Below are 23214 nucleotides of genomic sequence, written 5' to 3'. Positions count from 1 at the left end.
TATTCTCGGCCCAGAGCAAGATAAAGGGTTGATCCTGCATTGTTCATTGGCATAAAACTAGTTAGTCTTTTTTCCTTTTGTATTAAAAAAAACAGCAACCCAAAACCCAAGCAGTAAACGTGTGGGTTTTCCCCCCAGTTCACTTGCTTGACACTCTAGCAATGTTAGCATAAGAGCACTCAGTTATGCTCTACAGGCAAAAACAAATTACCAGAGACGGCAAAACAAGAGTATTATTTCCTTAACAATTCTAGGAACCAAAAGTTTATTTTTGAATAGAGCTAAGCAGTTCCTAGTTTTTAATTTTGGAGAGGAAAATGCAACCAACTCAACACTACCCCAAAGTTTTCTGTTTAAGCGATCACCATTTATAAATAAGGAAAGCAGAGCCAAATGTTGGGTTTTCACTAAATTTTGGTTGTTTCTAGATATTTTGTGGACTAGTGGATGCAGTTTGTTTTAATAGTAATGCTTTATATATAATCTTCCTCTTTTCTTGGCAATCCTTTTCCAGCATATTAATAAGTACTTGGTAGTTCTGCAACTATTAACAAATGTTTATATTACAATACTCTCCTGTGACTCTTGGACTCCATCTTGTGGCAAATTTGCATGAAAATTCATGGTGTGGCTTTACTAAAGAATCTGGAGCTTGGGCTTTTGTTGATTTTTTTGTACCGAAAGTTGTGAGCTTAACTGTAGTGGGGTTGTTTATTTAACTTTTTCAGTTTTTCTCTTGCTGTGACATAGATAAGCATAAACCTATTTGTTATTTTTCTACACACACAAAAATAAGGCATACATTTTTAAAAAGTGAGGGTAATTAACCATTGGAACAATTCACCAAGGGTTGTGGGGGATTCTCTGTCCCTGGCAATTTTTAAACCAAGATTGGTTATTTAAAAAAAGTATTCTAGTTCAAAAGTAGTTATTTTGGGGAAGTTCTGTGCCCCGTGTTAACAGGAGGTCAGACTAGATCAGTGGTTCTCAAACTGGGGATCGGGACCCCTCACAGATTTGTGAGGTTATTACATGGGGGGGTCGTGAGCTGTCAGCCTCCACCCCAAACTGCACTTCACCTCCAGCATTTATAATAGTGCTAAATATTTTTTAAAGTGTTTTTAATTTATAAGGGGGGTCGCACTCAGAGGCTGGCTGTCTGAAAGGGGTCACCAATACAAAAGTTTGAGAACCATTGCCCTAGATGATCACAATTGTCCTTTCTGACCTTGAAATCTTTGAATTTATGAAAACCGTAGTATTTGATCAGGCACATTTAACAGCAATGTTAGGTAAAGAACATAGCCCCTGTAAAAGGTACCTGTAAAATGAGTGAAGTTACAGAGTTCTCTATTTAAATTAGGACTAGCTTGCTCCTCCTCACCCTACCCCACCAAACTTCTAGAGTCCTAGGGTTTTGTCTAGACAAGATATAAAGGTGTAATGTTAGAACTTGTTAGCTAATGTGTTCTTCCACTAACATTTAGCAGAAGAATGTAGTCCATAGTTGTTGTCTTGTTTAACTTCAGTGGGACTATTCATATGAGTAAAGGTTTGCAGGATCAGACCCTAAATGGCAGTGCAAACTTTCCCACACATTTGCCAGTGTGTCCCATATTAATCTGGAGGGATTGCCTGCTGCTATGAGAAGATATTTTGGTTTCTCTGCCTACTTAAGTCCAACATACGTTTAGCTTTCAAACCTTGGCTTCACCACTCCGCTGAAACTGCTAACAAGATTTCAGTTAGTGCCAATTGTGGTGCTGGTTTTTGTGATATGGAAACTTTTTCAAGGAGAATTGGGCTAGGACCATCAAACCCATTTCATATGTGCCACTGAGCAGCTATCAGATGATAACTTGCAGCTGGCTTTGAATCAATGCCCTAAAAATGAAAGACACTGTACCCCATTATCAAACTCAAGTGCCAGGTAAATTTTCTACAGTAACGACCTAGGAGGGGAAAATGGTATGTTTGGATGATCTAAAGTATTTTATTTTTACTGAGAACAGTTTGAAAATAAAAAGTTAAAATGTGGAGAAATAAAAACTAACAGTAAATTGAGCTCTGAGGATTATCTGAAGGTTGTGCCTGGAAATGGTTTTACTTACTAGGTCTTTTGTAGGGTTTCGAACACGGAAGAAGTAAACAACTAAGGAAGTGGGCAGCAGCTCCCAGATAAAGAGGATCACTCCAAATACTATGTACCCAGCATCTCCCAGCTGACATTTCAGATCTGCCTGTTGAAAAGTCAGAGCAGCATGTTAAAAAATGAGAAAGTGAGTTTGTTTTAAAAAGTATAAGAAACAAAATCAGCTTTCTTAGGATGAAATGTATGTAAGCATAAGGGAATATGATGGAACATCTAGTAGCTGTGTATAAAAGTAAAGCAGCAGATTAACCTGGCTACAAATCCTTAACAATAAAAACCCCTTTGGAAGGATACAAAATTCTATTTTATTTTGTACAATACCTTTCCCTTCCTCCTTTTTAAATGATCATCATCATCATCCTTAGGGTGTTTTTCTCCCCTACCCAAAAGCTACAGAGAATAGTTAAGTCTCGTGGCTGCCTGCCAAGCTCTTAGACTGTCAAGAAAGTGAGAAAATAAGATACTAGTGTTCTAAACTCTTTCAAGCTTTGAGAAACAAACAAATTAAAACCTTTCGAGTTCAGTGCAAGCCCCACTAGCCCGAGTCTGTCGACGGGGTTAGGAGGCTCACTCCAAATGACTCCAAAATGTTGTGTAGACATGGGCACCCAAAAATGAAGGCACCAGGAACTGCTAGTCATATTTTGCTAAATTCAGAATGAAAGATCAGTCATTGGCCATCTCTAGTTGTGAGAGCAGCCAGCATGCACTGCAATGGTCCAGTCCCCTGGTGGGCAGAAGGTATTAGGCCTTTATGGAAAAGAGGCATCACAGGCTGTCATGTCCCATGAAACTTCGTGGCAGGTTAGGGGAAGCACATGGACCAGGAATGTAGGTAGGATACGGCACCTCCCATTTAATTGCACTCCCCTGATTTTAAGCCAACACCCATGTACTGGGACCTGAGCATTATCCTGTTTACTTTTAAACGATGTAAATATCTGAGGTCAAAGGCTGGGATTTTCAAAAGAACCTAAGGGAGTGAAAAGAAAAGGAGTACTTGTGGCACCTTAGAGACTAACAAATTGATTTGAGCATAAGCTTTCATGAGCTACAGCTCACTTCATCGGATAGTGAGCTGTAGCTCACAAAAGCTTATGCTCAAATAAATTTGTTAGTCTCTAAGGTGCCACAAGTCCTCCTTTTCTTTTTGCGACTACAGATTAACCCGGCTGCTACTCTGAAACCTAAGGGAGTGAGGCATTCAACTCCCATTGAAATTCAACAGGAATTGTGTGAACCAGCATTCAGTCTTAGCTGTCATTTTGGTTTAATTAAAACTTGACCGATCATCATATGTTAAAACGGGTGCTATGTGAAGGGAACATGCAGCTATTCTTTATCGATAGAGCAGGAAAAACACTTCTTTTTTATGGGGGGCTGCTGGCCCCACTGAAGTCAATAGAGCTTTGACATTGACTTCAGAGGACCCACGATTTTGCCCATGTGTTTAAATTGTAAATGGAGTCACCTTCTTGTCTCCACTGCTACCCAAATATGATTCAAACTATTCAGTAGTCCTTTCAGTAAAAGTAAAAAACAAAACAAATCCCATACACCTGTTTTTAATAGAGGGGAGTTGCCTTTCTAAATCTTAAAAATAAATATAAATAAAGTGCAATAACCAGAAGGTAAGTTTTTTTTATATTGTTGGTTTTGTGACTGCTTTTTCTTCTGACCGGATTATTTTTCCCTGACCTTTTTATTACTGGAAAGATCATAGTCTTGGAGCAGAACAAACTTGGTGCATTTTTTTTTAATTTAAAAAATCCAAAGGATTTTATTGTATTACTTCTTGTTTGTTGTCAATTCTGACTATACAGGATCAGTTTTCCTTGTTAGCAGTAAACTTCATACTTGCCTGATCTGATACATTGTACCAATCATAATCAAAAGAATTGACTTTCTTGGTTTGAGAAAATGATAAGATGAATAAGTTGTAACAGGCTCTTGAGGTATAAAGTAGTATAACGGTCACGCCTATAGTTGTCACCTGACACACAGATGAACCCTAGAAGAGAGAGTTAAGCATATTTTAGTACTTATGTCTGATAATGGCAAGAACACCGTTTAGCATGGGCTTGGTGATCTCTGCTTCACTGTGTATAATCTTGGATAAATTTACTTTTTTTTTTTTATCTGGGAATCTTTTTCCAAGCTTCCAGCTCTTAGCATGGTCAGCTACTATTCAATGACTCTGTCTAATACTGCAGGAAGTACTAGTCTTAAAGTACCTAAAATAAGATCAAAAAAGAATTGTACATGGGGAATAAAACCTATTGGATAGATCATCTATTCCATCCTCATGCAAAAATAAAACCTCCAACACCACACCAGACTGAGAACTTCCTATATCAGATCTTGCACTAATACCATCATGCAATGTTGTGCATTTTACAGCTACATGCTACCCATATATTAGCCCTCTGAGTAAGTACAGAACAGCTGGTAACAGTTATTGGTAAACACATTGCACATAGGAATTCACATCCTACACTGCAGATTTGCCCAATTTATAATTTAGTATCAACAGGAGAGTCTCATTGAGCAAAGACTAGAGGAGTAGGATAAGTGTGTGGAACAGTAAGTGAATTTGAGGTCAGGAATGTAGATTGGAGTGGGGCCTTGGTCAGTGTTTTGGAAGTTAGGAGAGCTCTCTTCTGTTGGACTTGGAAATGGATAGAGTTTGTAGGGGAATGGTGTGATCCACCTGCAGGATTGAGAGTAGCCAGGTTGCAGCAGAAATTCAGAGGGTAGGGATTGAGAGAGAGAGCCCATAACAGTAGGCATCACAGGTACTGAGACAAGATCTGATTAAATCTCTGGGCACAGACAGGACTTGGCTAAGGATCAATGTTAGTTCTGTCCTAGAGACAGGCACATATACAGACAAGAGAATAGATGGAGGGGAAGAGGCTCAATAAGGACTCTGTGGGGCTGGCCTGGTGGCAGCCTTTTACACAACCAAATGAGAGAGAACAAAGTTGTCCTGAGCTCTCTGGATGAGCAGAGGTAAGGCTTTCAGCCCCTGTGGGGAAGGGAAAACCCTTGTTTCCATCTCACATGACTCCCTCTCCCTCCCACAATGGAGGCATATAGTACAATAAATGGGCTCCAGAACCTGACAGAGTTGGAAGTTGCCCACCTCATCATGGGCCCTTTTACAATATTGTGGGGGATAGGAAGGCCTACCCGGGCAGAAGCATAACTCCAAGATGTCTAGCCTGGGTTACAAAGTCTAAAGGCAAGCAGTAGTGGGATCAAAGGCTTAGGACAAGGAGGATACAATTACTTAAGCATCATGTCATTTCACCAGGTTATAGTGGTCTCCAAACCTTCACATAAAATATTTCTTCCTCTACATTTCTATTGAGGCCTTTTCAGCTGTATAGTTGTGACAGCATGGAAGGGGCATGGTTTCATGAGACCCCAAATAACTCTGACCAGCTGTACAAGGATGCACTGTTTTCTTTGTACACAGGAATGCAGCATGGTATAGTGGGAGTGCTTTCCCTTGAGATGCCACATTCCGTTGCCTTGTTGCGCTGATGTTACACTTTTATAAATGTCACGTCAATGCAGTATTGACATTTTTCTGCCTTCTGTGAGAATTTGTGTTCCTAACTCTGACAGTCTGAGGGTGCTTTCTGCTTCAGAGTGTCCCTTGGCACTCTGAGCAGTAGAGTCTTCTCAAGCAGTGGCCTGCCTGGCTGGTTTTTTGGGGGTTATCTCATAGCACTCACTAGATTCACTGTCCTGACTGCACCTTTCTCTTTGCTGCAAGCAGACCATGAGCAGCTGGGATGAAGGGAAAGGTGAGAGGAATGAGTGGAGAAAGGAAGGCTTTAGCTGTTTTTTTCCCCTCATAGTGTTGTAAAAACTGAGCTCATTCAATATATTGTATATGAAGCTGGCCAACAGCAGAGTTAAAAATTGTCCTTGAGAGAGAATATAATTATGCCAACACTGATCATCCCCCTTCACAAGCAGTATTTTTTCCTACCAACACAAGAAGCCTGGGTCAGCCCCTATGTTTGGGAATTATATCACCATTTATGAAAAACTAGCTAGCACACCCTTTGCAGCAAAATGACTTAAGACATTGATTCATCTGATACACTGTGTCCCGAGTACTACTCAGCCTGCTTGACATCCTGGATGTGAGTTCACAACTTTGTAAATCAGCATGACTGACTGTCTGATTAGATGGATGCTGCAAATACTGCTAGACTTGCCCGTCAGCAGGAGCATAATATGGTGGCAGGCCTGGCTTGCAGTGACATTTGTGCTGAGTTCAGAGACTCAGATATTTATAAGAGGATTGAAACCAGAAATACGGTAAGTAGCGGTGAAAGCTGTGGTGAGACCAATGCAAACGACAGGAAATGCTGTAAAGAGGAAACAGTTGTTACGTACTTCTCTATTCGCACTCTGTGTTGGAGAATCAACTATGCTGTTATGGAAACAGAGGAGGAAGCTGCTGACTCAGACATCACAGCTCAGTTCTCCATGCTGCAGGTACCACAAGACAGAAGAAAGCAGCTGGCATTTTTCAGTGCTGTTTTTGCCAGAATACAGGGAAGGCTAGTGCAGTATAATATTTAAAGATGTTGTAGCTTTAATCACTTTGAGCTCAACAAATAAAATGGCATGATAAAAATGTTTTGTCCTCTATGGGCCAAATCCTCAGAGCAGTGTCCAGCCTAAGTAGCTGGGTGCTGGGAAGATACACAGGGAGAATAAGGGAAGGGAATCCTTCCTCACAGGCCACAAAGGTTGCTTAACCCTATTAGCTGCAATAGGTTTACATGCCCTCTTCAGAGGGCTGAGGATACCTGAAGTGGCAACACTCTAGTCATGCACTCACTGCTTGTGCCATGCAAGGAATCTCCAAAGAATGGGGCTCTACCTATGTGAGTGCTGTGTACCCCACATTTGGCCCTCCCACTCCAGCCCCAACTTTTCACAGTAGAACTAAAAGAGTTCCACTTCCTGAGGCTCTGTGACTATGCAGGAGAATGCAGGATTTACCCCTGTGCACTTTATCACCCCTGTGATATTTGAACAGAGGGAGCTAGCAGATGTGAGGGTCAAATGGAAGGGTGCCAAATCTCCAAATACCACAATGTGGGCATTTCTGCCATTTAGGGTTGCCAGGTGTCTGGTTTTCGACTGATACACTCAGTCGAAAAGGGACCCTGGCATCTCCGGTCAGCACCGCTGCAGGCTGTTAAAAGTGTGGTTGGTGCAGGGCTGGCAGGCTCCCTACATGGCTCCACTAGGCTCCCCAGAAGCAGCGACATGTCCCTTGAGTGGCATAGGGGTGGCCATGGGGGCTTCGCATGCTGCCCCCACCCCAAGTGCTGGGAACCATGACAAATGGGAGCTGCAGGGGTGGTGGGTGCGGGCAGAGCTCCCTGGCCGCCTCTGTGCCTAGGAGTTGGACAAGCCGGCCGCGTCCCGGGAGCCGCCTGAGGTAAGTGCCACCTGGAGCCTGCACCCCAAACCCCTTCCTGCATGCAAACTCCCTCCTGGAACCCCGTGCCCCAAACCTCCCCCAACCCCCTACCCCAGCCCCTCCCGCACCCTGAACCTCTCATTTCTGGCCCCACCCTGGAGTCCACACCCCCAGCCCAGAGCCCGTATCCCCTTCCACACCTCAACCCCCTGCCCCAGGCCAGAGCCCCTCCCACACTCCAAACCCCGTGGCCCCAATCCCCAGCCCAGAGCCCCCTTCTGGACCCCAAATCCCTCATTCATGGCCCCACCCCGGAGCCCGCACCCCCAGCTGGAGCCCTCACCCCCTCCCAACCCTCTACCCCAGCTGGGTGAAAATGAGTGAGTGAGGGTGCGGGAGAGTGAGCAACAGAGGGAGGGGCGATGGAGTGAGTGGGGGTGGGGAGCCTCAGAGAAGGGAGGGGCAGGGGTACAGCCTCGGGGAAGGGAGAGGAAGGGGGCAAGGCAAGGCTGTTCGCTTTAGTACGATTAGAAAGTTAGCAACCCTACTGCCATTCCTATTTTATATCACCACATGGCATGGATTTTTACTAAGAATTTCAGAACAACTTTAACAATTCAACCTAAAAATCACTTGGCTACAAGCTCCAGCTTTCAGAGTAAACTAAACACATGTAATGAAATCCTACAATAATTACACAAGCAAAACTCCCATTTCAGTTCAATAGGAGTCAATACGTTAGCGGTTATTCATACTTCTAGGTTCAGCTGTTGGTGTGCATGTTGTACGTTTCCATCACCTCAACACTAATTTCAGAGTTGTTGTTCTTTGCTCACGTACGACAGATTGGATTTCCAGTGGGAGGAGGAAATGAATGAAGGAATCGATCCCAACCTCTACTTGGTAAACATCTCTCTGACAAAACCTCATGCTTTGATGATTTGCATGAGTTGGATAAACTTCCTTTGTAGTAAAACAAATCCACTGATCATGCCATTTGGTCAGCAAATGAAAAATCTGAAAAGCACAAAGCTGTAGATTGAAATCTACCAGTCAGTCATGGGCTTTCTGTTGTATGTCCACACTGATTAAGTAGGAAAAGTAATTAGATGGCCAACCAGCAGGGAAGAATTTTACTATAAGATTTTCTTCATAGTAACTGAATTTACAGTATTGGCAGCTTCATCATGATGAGAAGGATAATATATTTTCATTAAACTCTAGTCATTTACTTCCAGACTTAAACTCCTAATGCAAGTCAGAAAGACAAGAGTTCTTTGAGAAAATAAAGCCCTCCTTTACTATTTATGAATGTTACAGAATATCCTCTATTGACTTTGTGCCAAATATGTATTGGCTTCAATAGCATTACACTAACTATGAGTCTGCCCATTTGTCTACTTAACATATCCCAAACTTGTCAACATAACAAACTATATCCTTAAAGAATACCTGCTGCAGGATCTTAAGTGAATCTCCTTTTCTAGTGGACCATTTTTATAAAGTGGAAGTACTTTTAAATACAGCCTTAGGCCTGGTCTACACTGGGGGCGGGGTGGAAATCGATATAAGACATGCAACTTCAGCTATGTGAATAACGTAGCTGAAGTCGATGTACTTAGATCTACTTACCGCGGTGTTTTCATTGCAGTAAGTCGACTGCTGATGCTCCCCTGTTGACTCCGCCTGCACCTCTTGCTCCAGTGGATTACCGGAGTCAACAGGAGAGTGCTCGGCAGTCAATTTATCGCATCTTCACTAGACGCGATAAATCGACCCCTGCTGGATTGATAGCTCCAGAGGTAAGTGTAGACATGCCCTTAGTCATTGAGAGAAGGACATGCACCATTCACGAAAGACAGTTCATACTTTGTGTTACTGTTTATTTTCATGGACATGCTGCTCCCTTAAAGACTTAAAGTAAATTGACAGACTGAGGGAGCCCAAAGGTGCTCTTCAACTATCTACATATAGCAGCACTGAAATGCAGCTGTGTTTGAGGTGGAGGACAGCAGCCAACTGAAATATAGCTGAGGTATGTGATAAATTCTGGCCAATGACAACTTCTGCAAACTCTTATTTAAAGTGCTATGGCATCTTTAGTAACCATGCAGAGCAGAAAGCATCTGGTAAACTACCTGGTATTCAACTGATCTGTTTTAGAAGGAAGAAAGGCTAAGCTGAAATTCCTGGAATTAATATCTTTGGTTGCAGAGTCTAAAGCATTTTTTAAACCTGAGTCTCGTCCCACTAAATTGTCTCCTTTGACCAAAACTATTCTTAAGCAAGATTTAAATGATCTCTAAAATGTACTTTACCTTGGATTCCAAGTAAATGTTGGCTAAAGACATCTTGGAAATCTTATACAGACAGATGGAGAGTGAGATGGCGCACAGAACAAACAATGTGTCATTAATTGCCACTCGGACAGAGACAATGACTTTCCTCTCTGAATTCTCTGTTCTCACCAACACAGCACACGTTAAATTCACCAAGAGGAAGAGGAGACTGATGAAGAGAGAAGCCAGATAGAGAGGCAACCTGGAGAGGGAAAAACAGGCTTTTAGAACTACTGTTTAGCAAGTGTCAGCAGTGTGCTTGAAGCTGCACATAGAGCAAGGGAAGATACTGTCCCTGCGTCAAGGCTGTCACAGCTGACACACAGAGCAGCTACACCAAACTGATTCAGAATGTTCTACGTGGCCTCGAGGATGATTACAGTTGATTTCACAACTATTTTTAAAATCCAGAATAAACTGATATTCAAGCCATATACTTACTTGTAAGGGATAAAGCATGAAAGATGGGGCAGTCTTAACACATACGGGAGAAAAGCATGTATAAGACAAATGTAATAGAGACAGATCTTTACATCTATTTTAAACGGATGTGTTTACTTTGCTAGGCTCTGCACATCATATCTCTGGGGAATCCCTCTGACCATTCAACCAGACTCAGTGTGCGTGAGGAAGCCATTGTTAGCTGAACGGTCGAGCTGTGTGGAATGCTATGGCTTTAGGCCTGGGTGTTGTACACACTCAGTACCATGAGTAGAACCACTGACTACCCATTTTTTAAAGTCATATTTTATATCAAATACAGGAAGCCCTTTTTAAAGTCTAAAAGCCATGAGGCAGCTGGCTACTAAACACCGCTTCCTCGTCCCCCAAATATCTTTGTCACATGCAGCTTCTTTGAGGGAACATTCAAAATTCTAAATATGAAAACTTGGGGCTGGCTTGGCACCTTGCAACCCGCTCCAAGCGAAGGGCAGCACATAGCTGCACTGCCCCACCTCAAGAGCAGAGCAAGGCCTGAACGGTGAGTCTGAGAGCTGCCCACTCCTCAGTCATCTGGTGAGGAGAGGGGGGTAGCAACTTGGCAGCAAGTGCTTTGCTCTCCCTCTTCTCCACACATCCCCAATGTTGCAATGCAAAGTCCATGCAGAAGGATAAGGATGCTCCTTTACTCCCATATGCAGTAGCAGAGCCAAGATCACAATCGGTCTCAGAACTTAAAAAAATAAGCAAAAGTGTTACCTTTCTTATTGATTGCTTATTTCAGTATTGTCAGGTTTTGTTAAGAGTTACTAACCTAGGCCAATAGAGAAGCCATTCAGATGAGTTTGCAGTCCATCTTGCGCTCTGCTTGGAGGTTTGGCCTGGGGTTGGGATATATGCCCAGGTTCTCTTTTGAGTAATCTAAATTCAGTCTGTAAAGAACAGTTTTGCCCACCTACACAGCAGTGGAAAATATTGCCCCAAAAGGTTAATACTGTGTAATTTATGAATCATGAGTAGGGCTGCAGGTTTGTCATGGTGTTAGAAATGTCACAGATACCAGGATATTTCTGTTTGTCTCTGCAACTTTTCTTTGTGTCTGTGATTTTAATGAAGCAGTATTTCCCAAATGGTGGGTTGTGACCCAGGAGTGCATCACAGTCAGGTTTTAAGGGTCACCAGCATGGTGCAGAGGGGAGGACTGGGAATTGGGCAGGGCTGGAAAGCTAGCTTGCCCCCTAGTAATCGCACAGTGGCAACACCTGTCCCAAAGGACTGGGCCCAGCTCCCCCACTCTCAGCATTGTGTCCTGGCACATGAGGTTGCTGTGCCATTTACTCAGATTTAACACATCTGCCTTACCCACCCCCCACCTCCACCCCGTCATGAGGCAGGGGCAGCTAGGCCAAACCTGAGCAGTGCTGTGACCCTGTGCACCAGGCCTCAACACTCAGAGCAGGGAGCAAGAGCCAAGCCCAGCCCCATGGGACAGGAGCTGCCATTGCAGAGTGAGTGTGGGGCAGGGGTCACTCTGCAACACCCTCCACCCCAGGCCAGGATTAGAGGTGTGGTGCCAGGGTGCTGCTGTGACTGGTCAGTGCCCCATTGGCAGGGCGAAGAGGAGGGGAGGGCAGGATTTACGTGTCCTGCATTTAAAGAAGTAAAGTTGAATGTTCATAGCTGTGACTTTACATACCACTTCCTCCTAAACATATGGCATTTCCTGAATTTACCATGGTTGCTCTGTGATTTTTTTTTTTAAATAGAAAAGGTCATGACAAATCTGCAGCCCTGATCATGATATAAAACTAAAGCACTGTTAGCTCATTTCAAAACGAGTCAGTGCTCCCTTTTGCCAGAACTGGTAATTGGAAAAGAAAGGGTGCTTCCCTGAAAGCCTTTTTATATGTAACAGGAAGAACTGAAAGAGCCTAAAGCCACTACTTATGTTTATGAATCAATCCCATTTTTTCCAGTTACATTCTGCAGTTAGCATGGATGGCCTGGGGTGGAAATTACCCCTCAGAAGGAAGATAGTGCTCACTGTGAACCTTTAAGGATAGGGTATTTTCATTAATGCTATTTATAGATCAAATTCCAGCCTGCAGAAGGTTTTAGGGTGAACATTCTGAAACATCTCCATCATACCCCACAAAATAATGTCAGGGGCACGTTAGTCCTGAAGCTTTTATCTTTCACATAAATGAATTGGTCTGAAGAATTATGCTCTCTGTTCTAGTGATTGTAACTTTATGAATAAAATGTAAGCCAGGTCGCAAAAGGCTTTAAGCGGTGGGCATGCCTGTTCCTTCTCCTCCCCTACCATTTCTCAATGCATGGCCCCCAACACAAAGTACTCTGCTCTTCTAGCTCAGATTAGGAAAACTATTTCCCTCAAAGGTGATGCTCTTAAATTCTACCCACAAGCCACCATTCACAATAGATTGTACAGACGTTCCAAACGTGATCATGCATGTTCTCTGAGTTCCTTTGGCTCAGGTCCCTTGCAGTGGGGCCTGAAAACTCCCATGCCTGTATGCTGTGCTAGGCTTCTTGTGCTTCAGTGATGCTTGTATGCCCTGCTAGACTTTTTGACCTTGGTTCCCCACTAGAGAGACTGAGGTGCGCTCTGGGCTGTACCAGTCTTCTTGCATTTGGATCCTGGACTGGGGACAGCCAAAAATGTTGGTACTTTCCTGCCACTCATACAATCCTGATGTCAAGATGAGCTGTAACTCACAGTTTGTACAGCTCTTTATAATATAATCTTCCCTCCCCTTTCTTACATAATTTGAGCAGTGAAATTGACAGGTTTCATGATTTCATAGGAGTTTAAGATCAGAAGGGACCAGATGATCCTTTAGATTGACCTCCTGTTCACCACAGGTCTTTACATTTCACCCAGTTACCCAGGTACTGAGCCCAGTAACTTTAGTCAAACCAAAGCATTTCAGTCCTCAGCTGACTGAACAGTTCTGACAATTAAAGGGTTCTCACTGCGCCTCTGAATTAGCAACTATTGAAAAGACCGGGGCAGGTCACCCATTTCACAGGTATTGTATGAGGTTCTGAAACTGTGGACAGACACGCTGCATCACTTGTCCTCAAAAACATGAACGGAGGGTATCTCAGCAACCACAGCAGCTAGAGACTTAATTTTGGTTAATGAAAGCTTAGAGACCAGTGAACAAGAGGGCAGTGTGGAAGAGGTGCTGCCACATCATACTGCCGCACACTGGTCCAGTCCAAGCCCTGAGTCCCATGGCATATCATCTATTCAAATGGCAAGATAAAACAGAAATGAACAGAAATTTCATGGGCAACATGACGGTTTATCTCCCTTGGGGATTTCCAGATGCTGGATCTCAGTATTGTATGAGCTCAGCCTCTTCCCATGGACCCCCTTGTGGCCAGGGATGATGGTGCAGTGTTTTATCTCAGTTTCCCCTCTTGGTTCCTCAGTAACTCACAAAGAGGCTTTCACAAGTCCAGTAATAGCTCTTGTTGGAGCTTTTATAAAACAAAGTTCCAAAATAAAAAAAAAAAAAAGGCCCTTGAACCCAGCTGTAATCTGGGCTCAGTCCCTCCTCCCTGAGAAATTGCCTCTTCCTCCATTCCCTAAATCTCAGGAAAAGACACAAGGCCTGGTCTAGCTTCTTTGTCTTCTCCCCACAAGGAAAACCAAGCTTCTAGCTCAGGGGTCGGCAACCTTTCAGAAGTGGTGTGCCAAGTCTTCATTTATTCACTTTAATTTAAGGTTTCACATGCCAGTAATACATTTTAACATTTTTAGAAGGTCTCTCTCTATAAGTCGATATATTATATAACTAAACTATTGTCGTATGTAAACAAGGTTTTCAAAATGTTTAAGAAGCTTCATTTAAAATTAAATTAAAATGCTGATCTTACGCCGCCGGCCTGCTCAGCCCGCTGCCAGCCTGGGGTTCCATTCACCTAGGCCGGCAGCGGGCTGAGCAGGGCCGGCGGCCGGGACCCTGGCTGGCAAGGGGCTGGCAGCCAGAACCCCAGACCGGCAGTGGGTTGAGCGGGGCTGGCGGCCGGAACGCCAGCTGGCAAGGGGCCAGCGGCCAGAACTCCAGACCGGCAGTGGGCTGAGCGGGGCCGGCGGCCGGGACCCCAGACCGGCAGTGGGCTGAGCGGCTCAGCCCGCTGCCAATCAGCCCGCTGCCACTCTGGCGTCCCGGCCCTGTCCACATAGAGTAACCTACCTTCTCCCTGGTTCTAGCTATTCTCTTCCTCTCTCTGCACTGAGCTGAGGGTGGGAGTGCGCCGAGAACAGGGCTGGGGGTGAAGGAGCAGGCTGGGGGTTGGGGTGCAGGGTCTGGCCAGGAGGTAGAATGAGGGAGGGGGCTCAGGAGGTTTGGGTGTGGAGTGCTTACCTGGGCAGTTCCCATTTGGTGTGAGGGGTGCAGGTAGGAATGTGGGGGGGGGTGTGCAGGAGCTCCCGTTTGGTGCTAAGGGTGGGGGTCGGGATGTGGGGGGTAGAAGAGTCAGGGCATGGGGTGTGAGGGGGCTGGGTATGTGTGGGGGTGCAGGAGTCAGGGCTGGGGTTGTGGGGGGTGTGCAGGGGTGAGGGCAGAAGGCTGGGAGTGTGTGAGGGGGGTGCAGGGGTCAGGGCAGAGGGCTGGAGGTGTGTGAGGAGGGTTCAGGGGTCAGGGCAGAGGGCTGGGGATGGGGGCTGGGGTTGTGGGGGTGCTCCCAGCCCCCTGCCCTGAGCAGCTAACGGCAGGGGGCTGGAGGGGATATGCCCTGATTCCACCTCCTTCCCCAAGGTCCCCGGAGCAGAGAGCATGCTGCAGCTCTGCTTTTCCCTGTCCCCCTCCGTAGCAAGGGCCGTCAGCTGATCAGCTGCAGGGAGGGAGAGGAGGAGGGGCAGGAACCCAACACGCTGGGGGAAGAGGCGGGAGGAGGGGGAAGCTTGCCTGCCCTGAAAAGAGAGAGTGTGGCACGGGGGGCAGAGAAGAGCGGGTCGGGCAGGATTTTTAATGGCATGCTGCTGTCTGCCAGGGTCCGGCAGACAGCAATATGCCATTAAAAATTGGCTCACGTGCTGTCTTTGGCACGTGTGCCATAGGTTGCCGACCCCTGTTCTAGCTGGTTCTTTCTACCCAGCCCCAACTTCAGGGACCACTGCAGGAGACATTATTTTTCCTTGCACCTTCACTCTACAACAGGGGTGGCCAACCTGAACCTGAGAAGGAGCCAGAATTTACCAACGTATATTGCCAAAGAGCCACCATAATACATCAGCAGCCCCCCATCAACGCCCACCCGCCCCCCGGCTCCCAGCACCTCCCGCCCACCGGCAGCCCCGCCAATCAGCGCCTCCCTCTCCCTCTCTGCACCTCCCGATCAGCTGTTTCATGGCGTGCAGGAGGCTGGGGGGAGGGGGAGGAGCGAGGGCATGGCAGGCTCACAGGACGGGGTGAGAAGGGGTGGAGTGGGGACAGGGCCTGTGGCAGAGCCACGGGTTGACCAATGAGCACCCCCCGGCACATTGGAAAATTGGCACCCATAGCTCCAGCCCCGGAGTCGGTGTCTATACAAGGAGCCGCATATTAACTTCTGAAGAGCCGCATGTGGCTCCGGAGCCACAGGTTGGCCACCCCTACTCTACAATGTCTTCCTTTGGCTACCCACAGCCTCTGTTTTTCTACTCCCTCAGAGGCCTGGTTTAGTCACAGACCCACCTGTTATGTGCATTCTCTCCACCTGGAGAGGCAAATCACCTGCAACACAGCTGAGAACTATCTCCCTTTAGAAGGGCCAGCCACCCTGTGACAAGTACATTATTTATGAATGTATAGGATGCCGCCTGTTACCTTATAGTACCTTTCAGTTCTTAAGTATCAACCCATTGTCCATAACCATGATCTTGAGGTTGGCACATAACTGGGGCTGTGCAACATTTGGGGGCTTTGCTCGGAGAGGGTCCATGCAGATGTTTTCTGTTGCTTCAGTTTCCATTTGTGCACATTCTTTGAGTTTTGCTTTGAGCGTTTGAGTTCATTTGTACCAAAAAACTCAAAGCAAAGTTTGGCTAAAACCACCAATTTTGTCTGGTTTAATCACATGAAACTATCAAATTTCATATGTGGTTTCCGCAAGAAACCATAAATTGCCTGAGACCCGCTGATAACAGCCTAAGCTCACAGAAAGGTGAGTTTGGCTTAAGCGTTCTCTTTGGCTATGTCTACACTACGAAATTAGGTCGAATTTATAGAAGTCAGTTTTGTAGAAAGCGTTTTTATACAGTCGATTGTGTGTGTCCCCACACAAATGCTCTAAGTGCATATAGTCGGCGGAGTGCATCCACAGTACTGAGGCAACCGTCGACTTCCGGAGCATTGCACTGTGGATAGCTATCCCACAGTTCCCACAGTCTCCGCCACCCATTTGAATTCTGGGTAGAAATCCCAATGCCTGATGGGGCAAAAGCATTGTCATAGGTGGTTCTGGGTACATATCGTTAGGCCCCCCTTCCCTTCCTCCCTCTGTGAAAGCAACAGCAGACAATTGTTTCGCGTCTTTTTTCCTGGGTTACCCATGCAGACGCCATACCACGGCAAGCATGGAGCCCGCTCAGCTCACCATCACCGTATGTCTCCTGGGTGCTGGCAGACACAGTACTGCATTGCTACACAGCAGCAGCTCATTGCCTTTTGGCAGCAGACAGTGCAGTATGACTGGTAGCCATCATCGCCATACTCCAGGGTGCTCTTTTAGCCGACCTCGATGAGGTCGGTCAGGAGCGCCTAGGCAAACATGGGAGTGACTCAGCCAGGTCATTTCCCTTTGAAGTTTTGTCTCATGGCGATTCAGTCCTGCCGGCAGTCCTACTGCACCGTCTTCTAATGAGCAGCCAGGAGACGATGATGGCCAGCAGTCATACTGCACCGTCTGCTGCCAGCAAGATGTATAAAGATAGATGAAGTGGATCAAAACACGAAATAGACCAGATTTGTTTTGTATTCATTTTCTCCTCCCTCCCTCTCTCTGTGAAATCAACGGCCTGCTAAACCCAGGGTTTTGAGTTCTAGCCTTGAGGGGGCCATTCTGTTTCTCCTTGATGCAAAGCCACCCCCTTTGTTGATTTTAATTCCCTGTAAGCCAACCCTGTAAGCCATGTTGTCAGTCACCCCTCCCTCTGTCAGAGCAATGGCGGACAATCGTTTCACGCCTTTTTTCAGCGCAGATGCTATAGCACTGGGAACATGGAGCCCACTCAGATCACCGCAGCAATTATGAGCACTATAAACACTGCATGCGTTATCCAGCAGGATATACAGAACCATAACCTGCAAGAAAAGCAAAACCAGGCGAGGCGGAGGCGACTGCAGCGCAGTGACGAGAGTGATGAGGACATGGACATAGACTTCTCACAAAGTACGGGCCCCTGCAATGTGCAAATCATGGTGTCAATTGGGCAGGTTCATGGCGTGGAACGTTGATTCTGGGCCCGGGAAACAAGCACAGACTGGTGGGACCGCATAGTGTTGCAGGTTTGGGATGATTCCCAGTGGCTCCGAAACCTTCGCACGTGTAAGGGCACTTTCATGGAACTTTGTGACTTGCTTTCCCCTGCCCTGAAGCACAAGAATAAAGATGAGAGCAAAGATGAGAACAAAGATGAGAGCAGTCCTCACAGTTGAGAAGCGAGTGACGATAGCCCTGTGGCAGCTTGCAATGCCAGACAGCTACCGGTCAGTCGGGAATCAATTTGGAGTGGGCAAATCTACTGTGGGGGCTGCTGTGATGCAAGTAGCCAACGCTATCACTGAGCTGCTGATATCAAGGGTAGTGACTCTGGGAAATGTGCAGGTCGTAGTGGATGGCTTTGCTGCAATGGGATTCCCTAACTGTGGTGGGGCCATAGACGGAACCCATATCCCTATCTTGGCACCGGAGCACCAAGGCAGCGAGTACATAAACCAAAAGGGGTATTTTCAATGGTGCTGTAAGCACTGGTGGATCACAAGGGACATTTCACCAACATCAACGTGGGATGGCCGGGAAAGGTACATGATGCTCGCATCTTCAGGAATTCTGATCTGTTTCAACAGCTGCAGCACGGACTTACTTTCCAGACCAGAAAAATAACCTTTGGGGATGTTGAAATGCCTTTAGTTATCCTTGGGGACCCAGCCTACCCCTTAATGCCATGGCTCATGAAGCCATACAGGCACCCCAGACAGTAGTCAGGAGCTGTTCAACTATAGACTGAGCAAGTGCAGAATGGTGGTAGAATGTGCATTTGGGCATTTAAAAGCACGCTGACGCAGTTTACTGACTCAGTTAGACCTCAGCGAAACCAATGCTCAAATGAATTTGTTAGTCTCTAAGGTGCCACAGGTACTCCTTTTCTAATATTCCCATTGTTATTACTGCTTGCTGTGTGCTCCACAATATCTGTGAGAGTATGGGGGAGACGTTTATGGTGGGGTGGGAGGTTGAGGCAAATTGCCTGGCCGCTGATTATGCGTAGCCAGACACCAGGGCGGTTAGAAGAGCACAGGAGGGCGCGGTGCGCATCAGAGAAGCTTTGAAAACAAGTTTCAGGAATGGCCAGGCTACGGTGTGAAAGTTCTGTTTGTTTCTCCTTGATGGAACGCCCCCTGCCCCGACCCCGGTTTCACTCTACTTTCCTGTAAGCTAAGGACCCTCCCCCCCCCACCTTCGATCACTGCTTGCAGAGGCAATAAAGTCATTGTTGCTTCACATTCATGCATTCTTTATTTATTCAAATCACACAAATAGGGGGATAACTGCCAAGGTATCCCGGGAGGGGTGGTGGAGGAGGGAAGGACAAGGCTACACAGCACTTTAAAACTTATTGAATGCCAGCCTTCTGTTGCTTGGGCAATCTGGGGTGGAGTGGCTGGGAGGCCCCCCCCCCACCGTGTTCTTGGGCGTTTGGGTGAAGAGGCTATGGAACTTGGGGAGGAGGGTGGTTGGTTACACAGGGGCTGTAGTGGCAGTCTGTGCTCCTGCTGCCTTTCCTGCAGCTCAACCATATGCTGGAACATATGAGTTTGATCCTCCAGCAGCATGAGCATTGACTCCTGCCTTCTTTCAGCAAGCTGATGCCACCTACCATCTTCAGCCCGCCACCTCTCCTCGCAAATTGTGTTTTCCTGCACTCTGAGACTGTCTGCCTCCACGTATTTTTCTGTGCTCTGTCAGTGTGGGAGGACAGCATGAGGTCAGAGAACATTTAATCACGACTGCGGTTTTTTTGCCGTCTAATCTTCGCTAGCCTCTGGGAAGGAGAAACATATGCAGCTGGTGGAGAAAAAAAAAGGGAGAGTGGTAGTTAAAAAGACACATTTTATAGAACAATGGGTACACTCTTTCATGGTAAACCTTGCTGTTAACGTTACATAGCACATGCACTTTCATTACAAGGTCGCATTTTGCCTCTTATTGAGGGTATGCCAGTTTGGTGTGAGAGATCACTCACGCAGGGCCGGGCAGCAGAATTCGGCTTGCAGGCAGCCATGGTAAGCCACAGTCTTTTGGCTTCTTTAACCTTCATAACATGTGGGAATGGTTTCCAACATCAGCGCCCTCATTTCCCATACGAAGTAGCAGTTGGGTTGGCCATTAAAATGGGTTGGCAATTTAAAAGGAGGGGCTGCAGTTTCCGGGTTCATGGTCAGTAGAAACCCAATTAACACCCCTTCTCCCTTCCCCCCCCGCACACACACCCAATTCTCTGGGATGATGGCTTCACCCCGCCCCCCACCACGTGGCTAACAGCGGGGAAGATTTCTGTTCAGCCACAGGCAAACAGCCCAGCAGGAATGGCCACCTCTGAATGTCCGCTTACTAAAACCATCCTATTTCAACCAGGTGACCATGAATGATATCACTCTCCTGAGGGTAACACAGAGAGATAAAGAACGGATGTTGTTTGAATGCCAGCAAACACCGGGACCATATGCTACAATGCTTTGTTCTGCAATGATTCCCAATTACGTGCTACTGGCCTGGGGTGGTAAAGCGTCCTACCATGGAGGACGGAATAAGGCTGCCCTCCCCAGAAACCTTTTGCAAAGGCTTTGGCAGTACATCCAGGAGAGCTTTATGGAGCTGTCCCTGGAGGATTTCCGCTCCATCCGCAGATATGTTAACAGACTTTTCCAGTAGCTGTACTGGCCGCGAATGCCAGGGCAAATTAATCATTAAACACGCTTGCTTTTAAAACATGTATAATATTTACAAAGGTACACTCACCAGAGGTCCCTTCTCTGCCTTCAGGGTCTGGGAGCCTGCCTTAGGTGGGTTCAGGGGGTACTGGGTCCAGGTCCAGGGTGATAAACAGATCCTGGCTGTTGGGGAAACCGGTTTCTCCGCTTCCTTGCTGTGAGCTATCATCTTCCTCGCCCCCAAAACCCGCTTCCGTGTTGCCTCCCACTCCTTGGACGGAGTCAAAGCACAGGGTTGGGCTAGTGGTGGCTGCACCCCCTAGAACGGCATGCAGCTCATCATAGAAGCGGCATGTCTGGGGCTCTGAACCGGAGCAGCCGTTTGCCTCTCTGTTTTTTTGGTAGGCTTGCCTGAGCTCCTTAATTTTCAGACGGCACTGCTGCAGGTCCCTGTTATAGCCTCTGTCCTTCATGCCATTGGAGATTTTTTCCAAATATTTTGGCATTTCATCTTTTCGAATGGAGTTCTGCCAGCATGGATTCGTCTCCCCATACAGCGATCAGATCCTGTACCTCCCGTTCAGTCCATGCTGGAGCTCTTCAGCGATTCTGGGACTGCGTGGTTACCTGTGATGATGAGCTGTGCATGGTGACCTGTGCAGGTGAGCTCACCATGCTGGCCAAACATGAAATGAGATTCAAAAGTTCGCGGGCCTTTTCCTGTATACCTGGCCAGTGCATCTGAGTTGAGAGCACTGTCCAGAGCGGTCACAACTGAGCACTCTGGGATAGCTCCCAAAGGCCAATACCGTCGAATTGCATCCACAGTACCCCAAATTCGACCCAGCAAGGCCAATTTCAGCGCTAATCCCCTCGTCGGGGATGGAGTAAAGAAATCGATTTTAAGAGCCCTTTAAGTCGAAAAAAAGGGCTTCGTTGTGTGGACAGGTGCAGGGTTAAATTGAGATAAAGCTGCTAAATTCGACCTAAACTCGTAGTGTAGACCAGGCCTTTGTAAGAAACCCCCAAACCAGGGGAAACGTTTGGTAGTTTTATTACAAACATAACAATGAGCCCCTTTGCCAGAGTGTCTGATACTATTAGAGAGCAGAGGGAAATTTTCTTTATGTGTATGCTCTGTGAAGGTGGGTTTTATTTATCTTTTTCCTATCTTGAAATCGTATCATTTCTTGATCTATATAAATACAGGGCCTGAGAACACACCCTCTCACAACTGCCTTGTTTATACAGTTGTGACATCATCACATCCTGGTTACTTTATCTTTATAGCAGATATTTTTTTAAACAGATTAAAAATAAAATGAGGAATTCAGTGCTCAGAAATAAGGACAAATCAAATACAGTTAGTACAGATTCCAGTATTACTACAGCTTTGTCTACTCACAAACGTTGTACCTCTTTCACTATCCCATTATAATTAAATCGGCACAACCTCCCGAGCATACAGCTATCCTGTACCAGAAGGGGAATAACCTATATATAGGGCACACTAGAGATTACACCCATCTAGTGATACCCGTGTAAGAAAAAAAGAAAAAATTCACATTCCTAACCAACACAGTTATTTATACATGTACAAAAACTGGGTGGAGACCATGCCTAAATGTTTTGAATGCAATAGGAAAAAACGTAGAATACGTATGAAGCTGTGTGTTGGGACAGTGTGTGCATGACTCAGGGTGCATGACTTGCCAACACTACAAACGGTTTGCTTGTCTAGCTAAACTGGTAGAGCTATGCTGGCAGAGCTCCATACTGTAGGTGCAGCGTATGCTGACAGAAGGAGCCTTTCTGCTAAAACCACCTCCCCCAACGACATTAGCAGTGGCAGCAGAAGCACACTTCTGCTGGCCTAGTTGCATCTACACTGGAGTCTTAGGGTCAGCATGGCTATGGCAGCTAGGGTTTGAGGTTTTCTTCCTCATACTCCTAGTTGTCATCGCTATGTTGGCAAAACTGTGTAGTGTAAACTAAGCCACAGACATATAGTACAGCTATTACATACTTCAGAATGGAAAGTCTCTAATAACTACCCGCTCGACACAGATGCATTTCTTAAATTATGTAGAAAAAGGCATTACTGTAAATATCTGTAGTTGTGGATGAAGTTCAAAGCTTCTGTTTCTCACCTTCAAACCCCTCTGCAACATTATCCTTGTTTACCTCTCTACCTTCATCTTCTCATCACTAGGCTTTGTGCGGCCTCTCTCTTTGCTACACTTTTGTTCACTCTCTGTTCTTATCTTTGCACCTTCTGTGCCAGCTGGTCTCAGCCAACTATCCTCCCTTTCTTCATTGAATTGTCTTCTCAAAAACTACCTGTTTCACACACTGTTCAACCAATATCCATGTTTAGCTGTCTCCTCACCAAGCCTTTCAATCATTGTATTAGTATTCCACCAAACAGCTCTTAAACTCCTGCTCCGGATTACTACCTGTTGAGTTGTATCCATACCAAACCTGCATGTAAGCTTTCCAGGGCAGGAAAAATGTTTTTTTTTTTAATGGTCGGTAAAGCACCATGTACTACCGAATGGTAGGGATGCGGACAAACCAAATAACTAGTCAGAAAATACTGTCTTGTTTTAAAACACAAGGTGATGGTGAAATATCAACACAGCAACAGGGCTAGAA

At 46.1% G+C, this 23214-nt stretch overlaps 1 protein-coding gene across 1 annotated transcript in view; it reads right to left on the bottom strand.

Moving 5' to 3' along the window:
- GPR137B (G protein-coupled receptor 137B) overlaps positions 1-23214 on the bottom strand; it is a 44076-nt gene that overhangs the window by 4055 nt on the left and 16807 nt on the right. The window contains exons 3-5 of the mRNA XM_007069001.4: positions 9929-10151; positions 4014-4163; positions 2112-2240 (exon numbers count right to left, since the gene is read on the bottom strand). Of these exons, the coding sequence (XP_007069063.1) occupies positions 2112-2240; positions 4014-4163; positions 9929-10151 (502 nt within the window). The remainder of the gene's footprint in view (positions 1-2111; positions 2241-4013; positions 4164-9928; positions 10152-23214) is intronic.

Source organism: Chelonia mydas, chromosome 3, assembly GCF_015237465.2.
Source record: "Chelonia mydas isolate rCheMyd1 chromosome 3, rCheMyd1.pri.v2, whole genome shotgun sequence".
NCBI lineage: Eukaryota > Metazoa > Chordata > Testudines > Cheloniidae > Chelonia > Chelonia mydas.
Note: the sequence above shows the minus strand (reverse complement) of the source record. Positions and strands in the feature narration are given on the sequence as shown.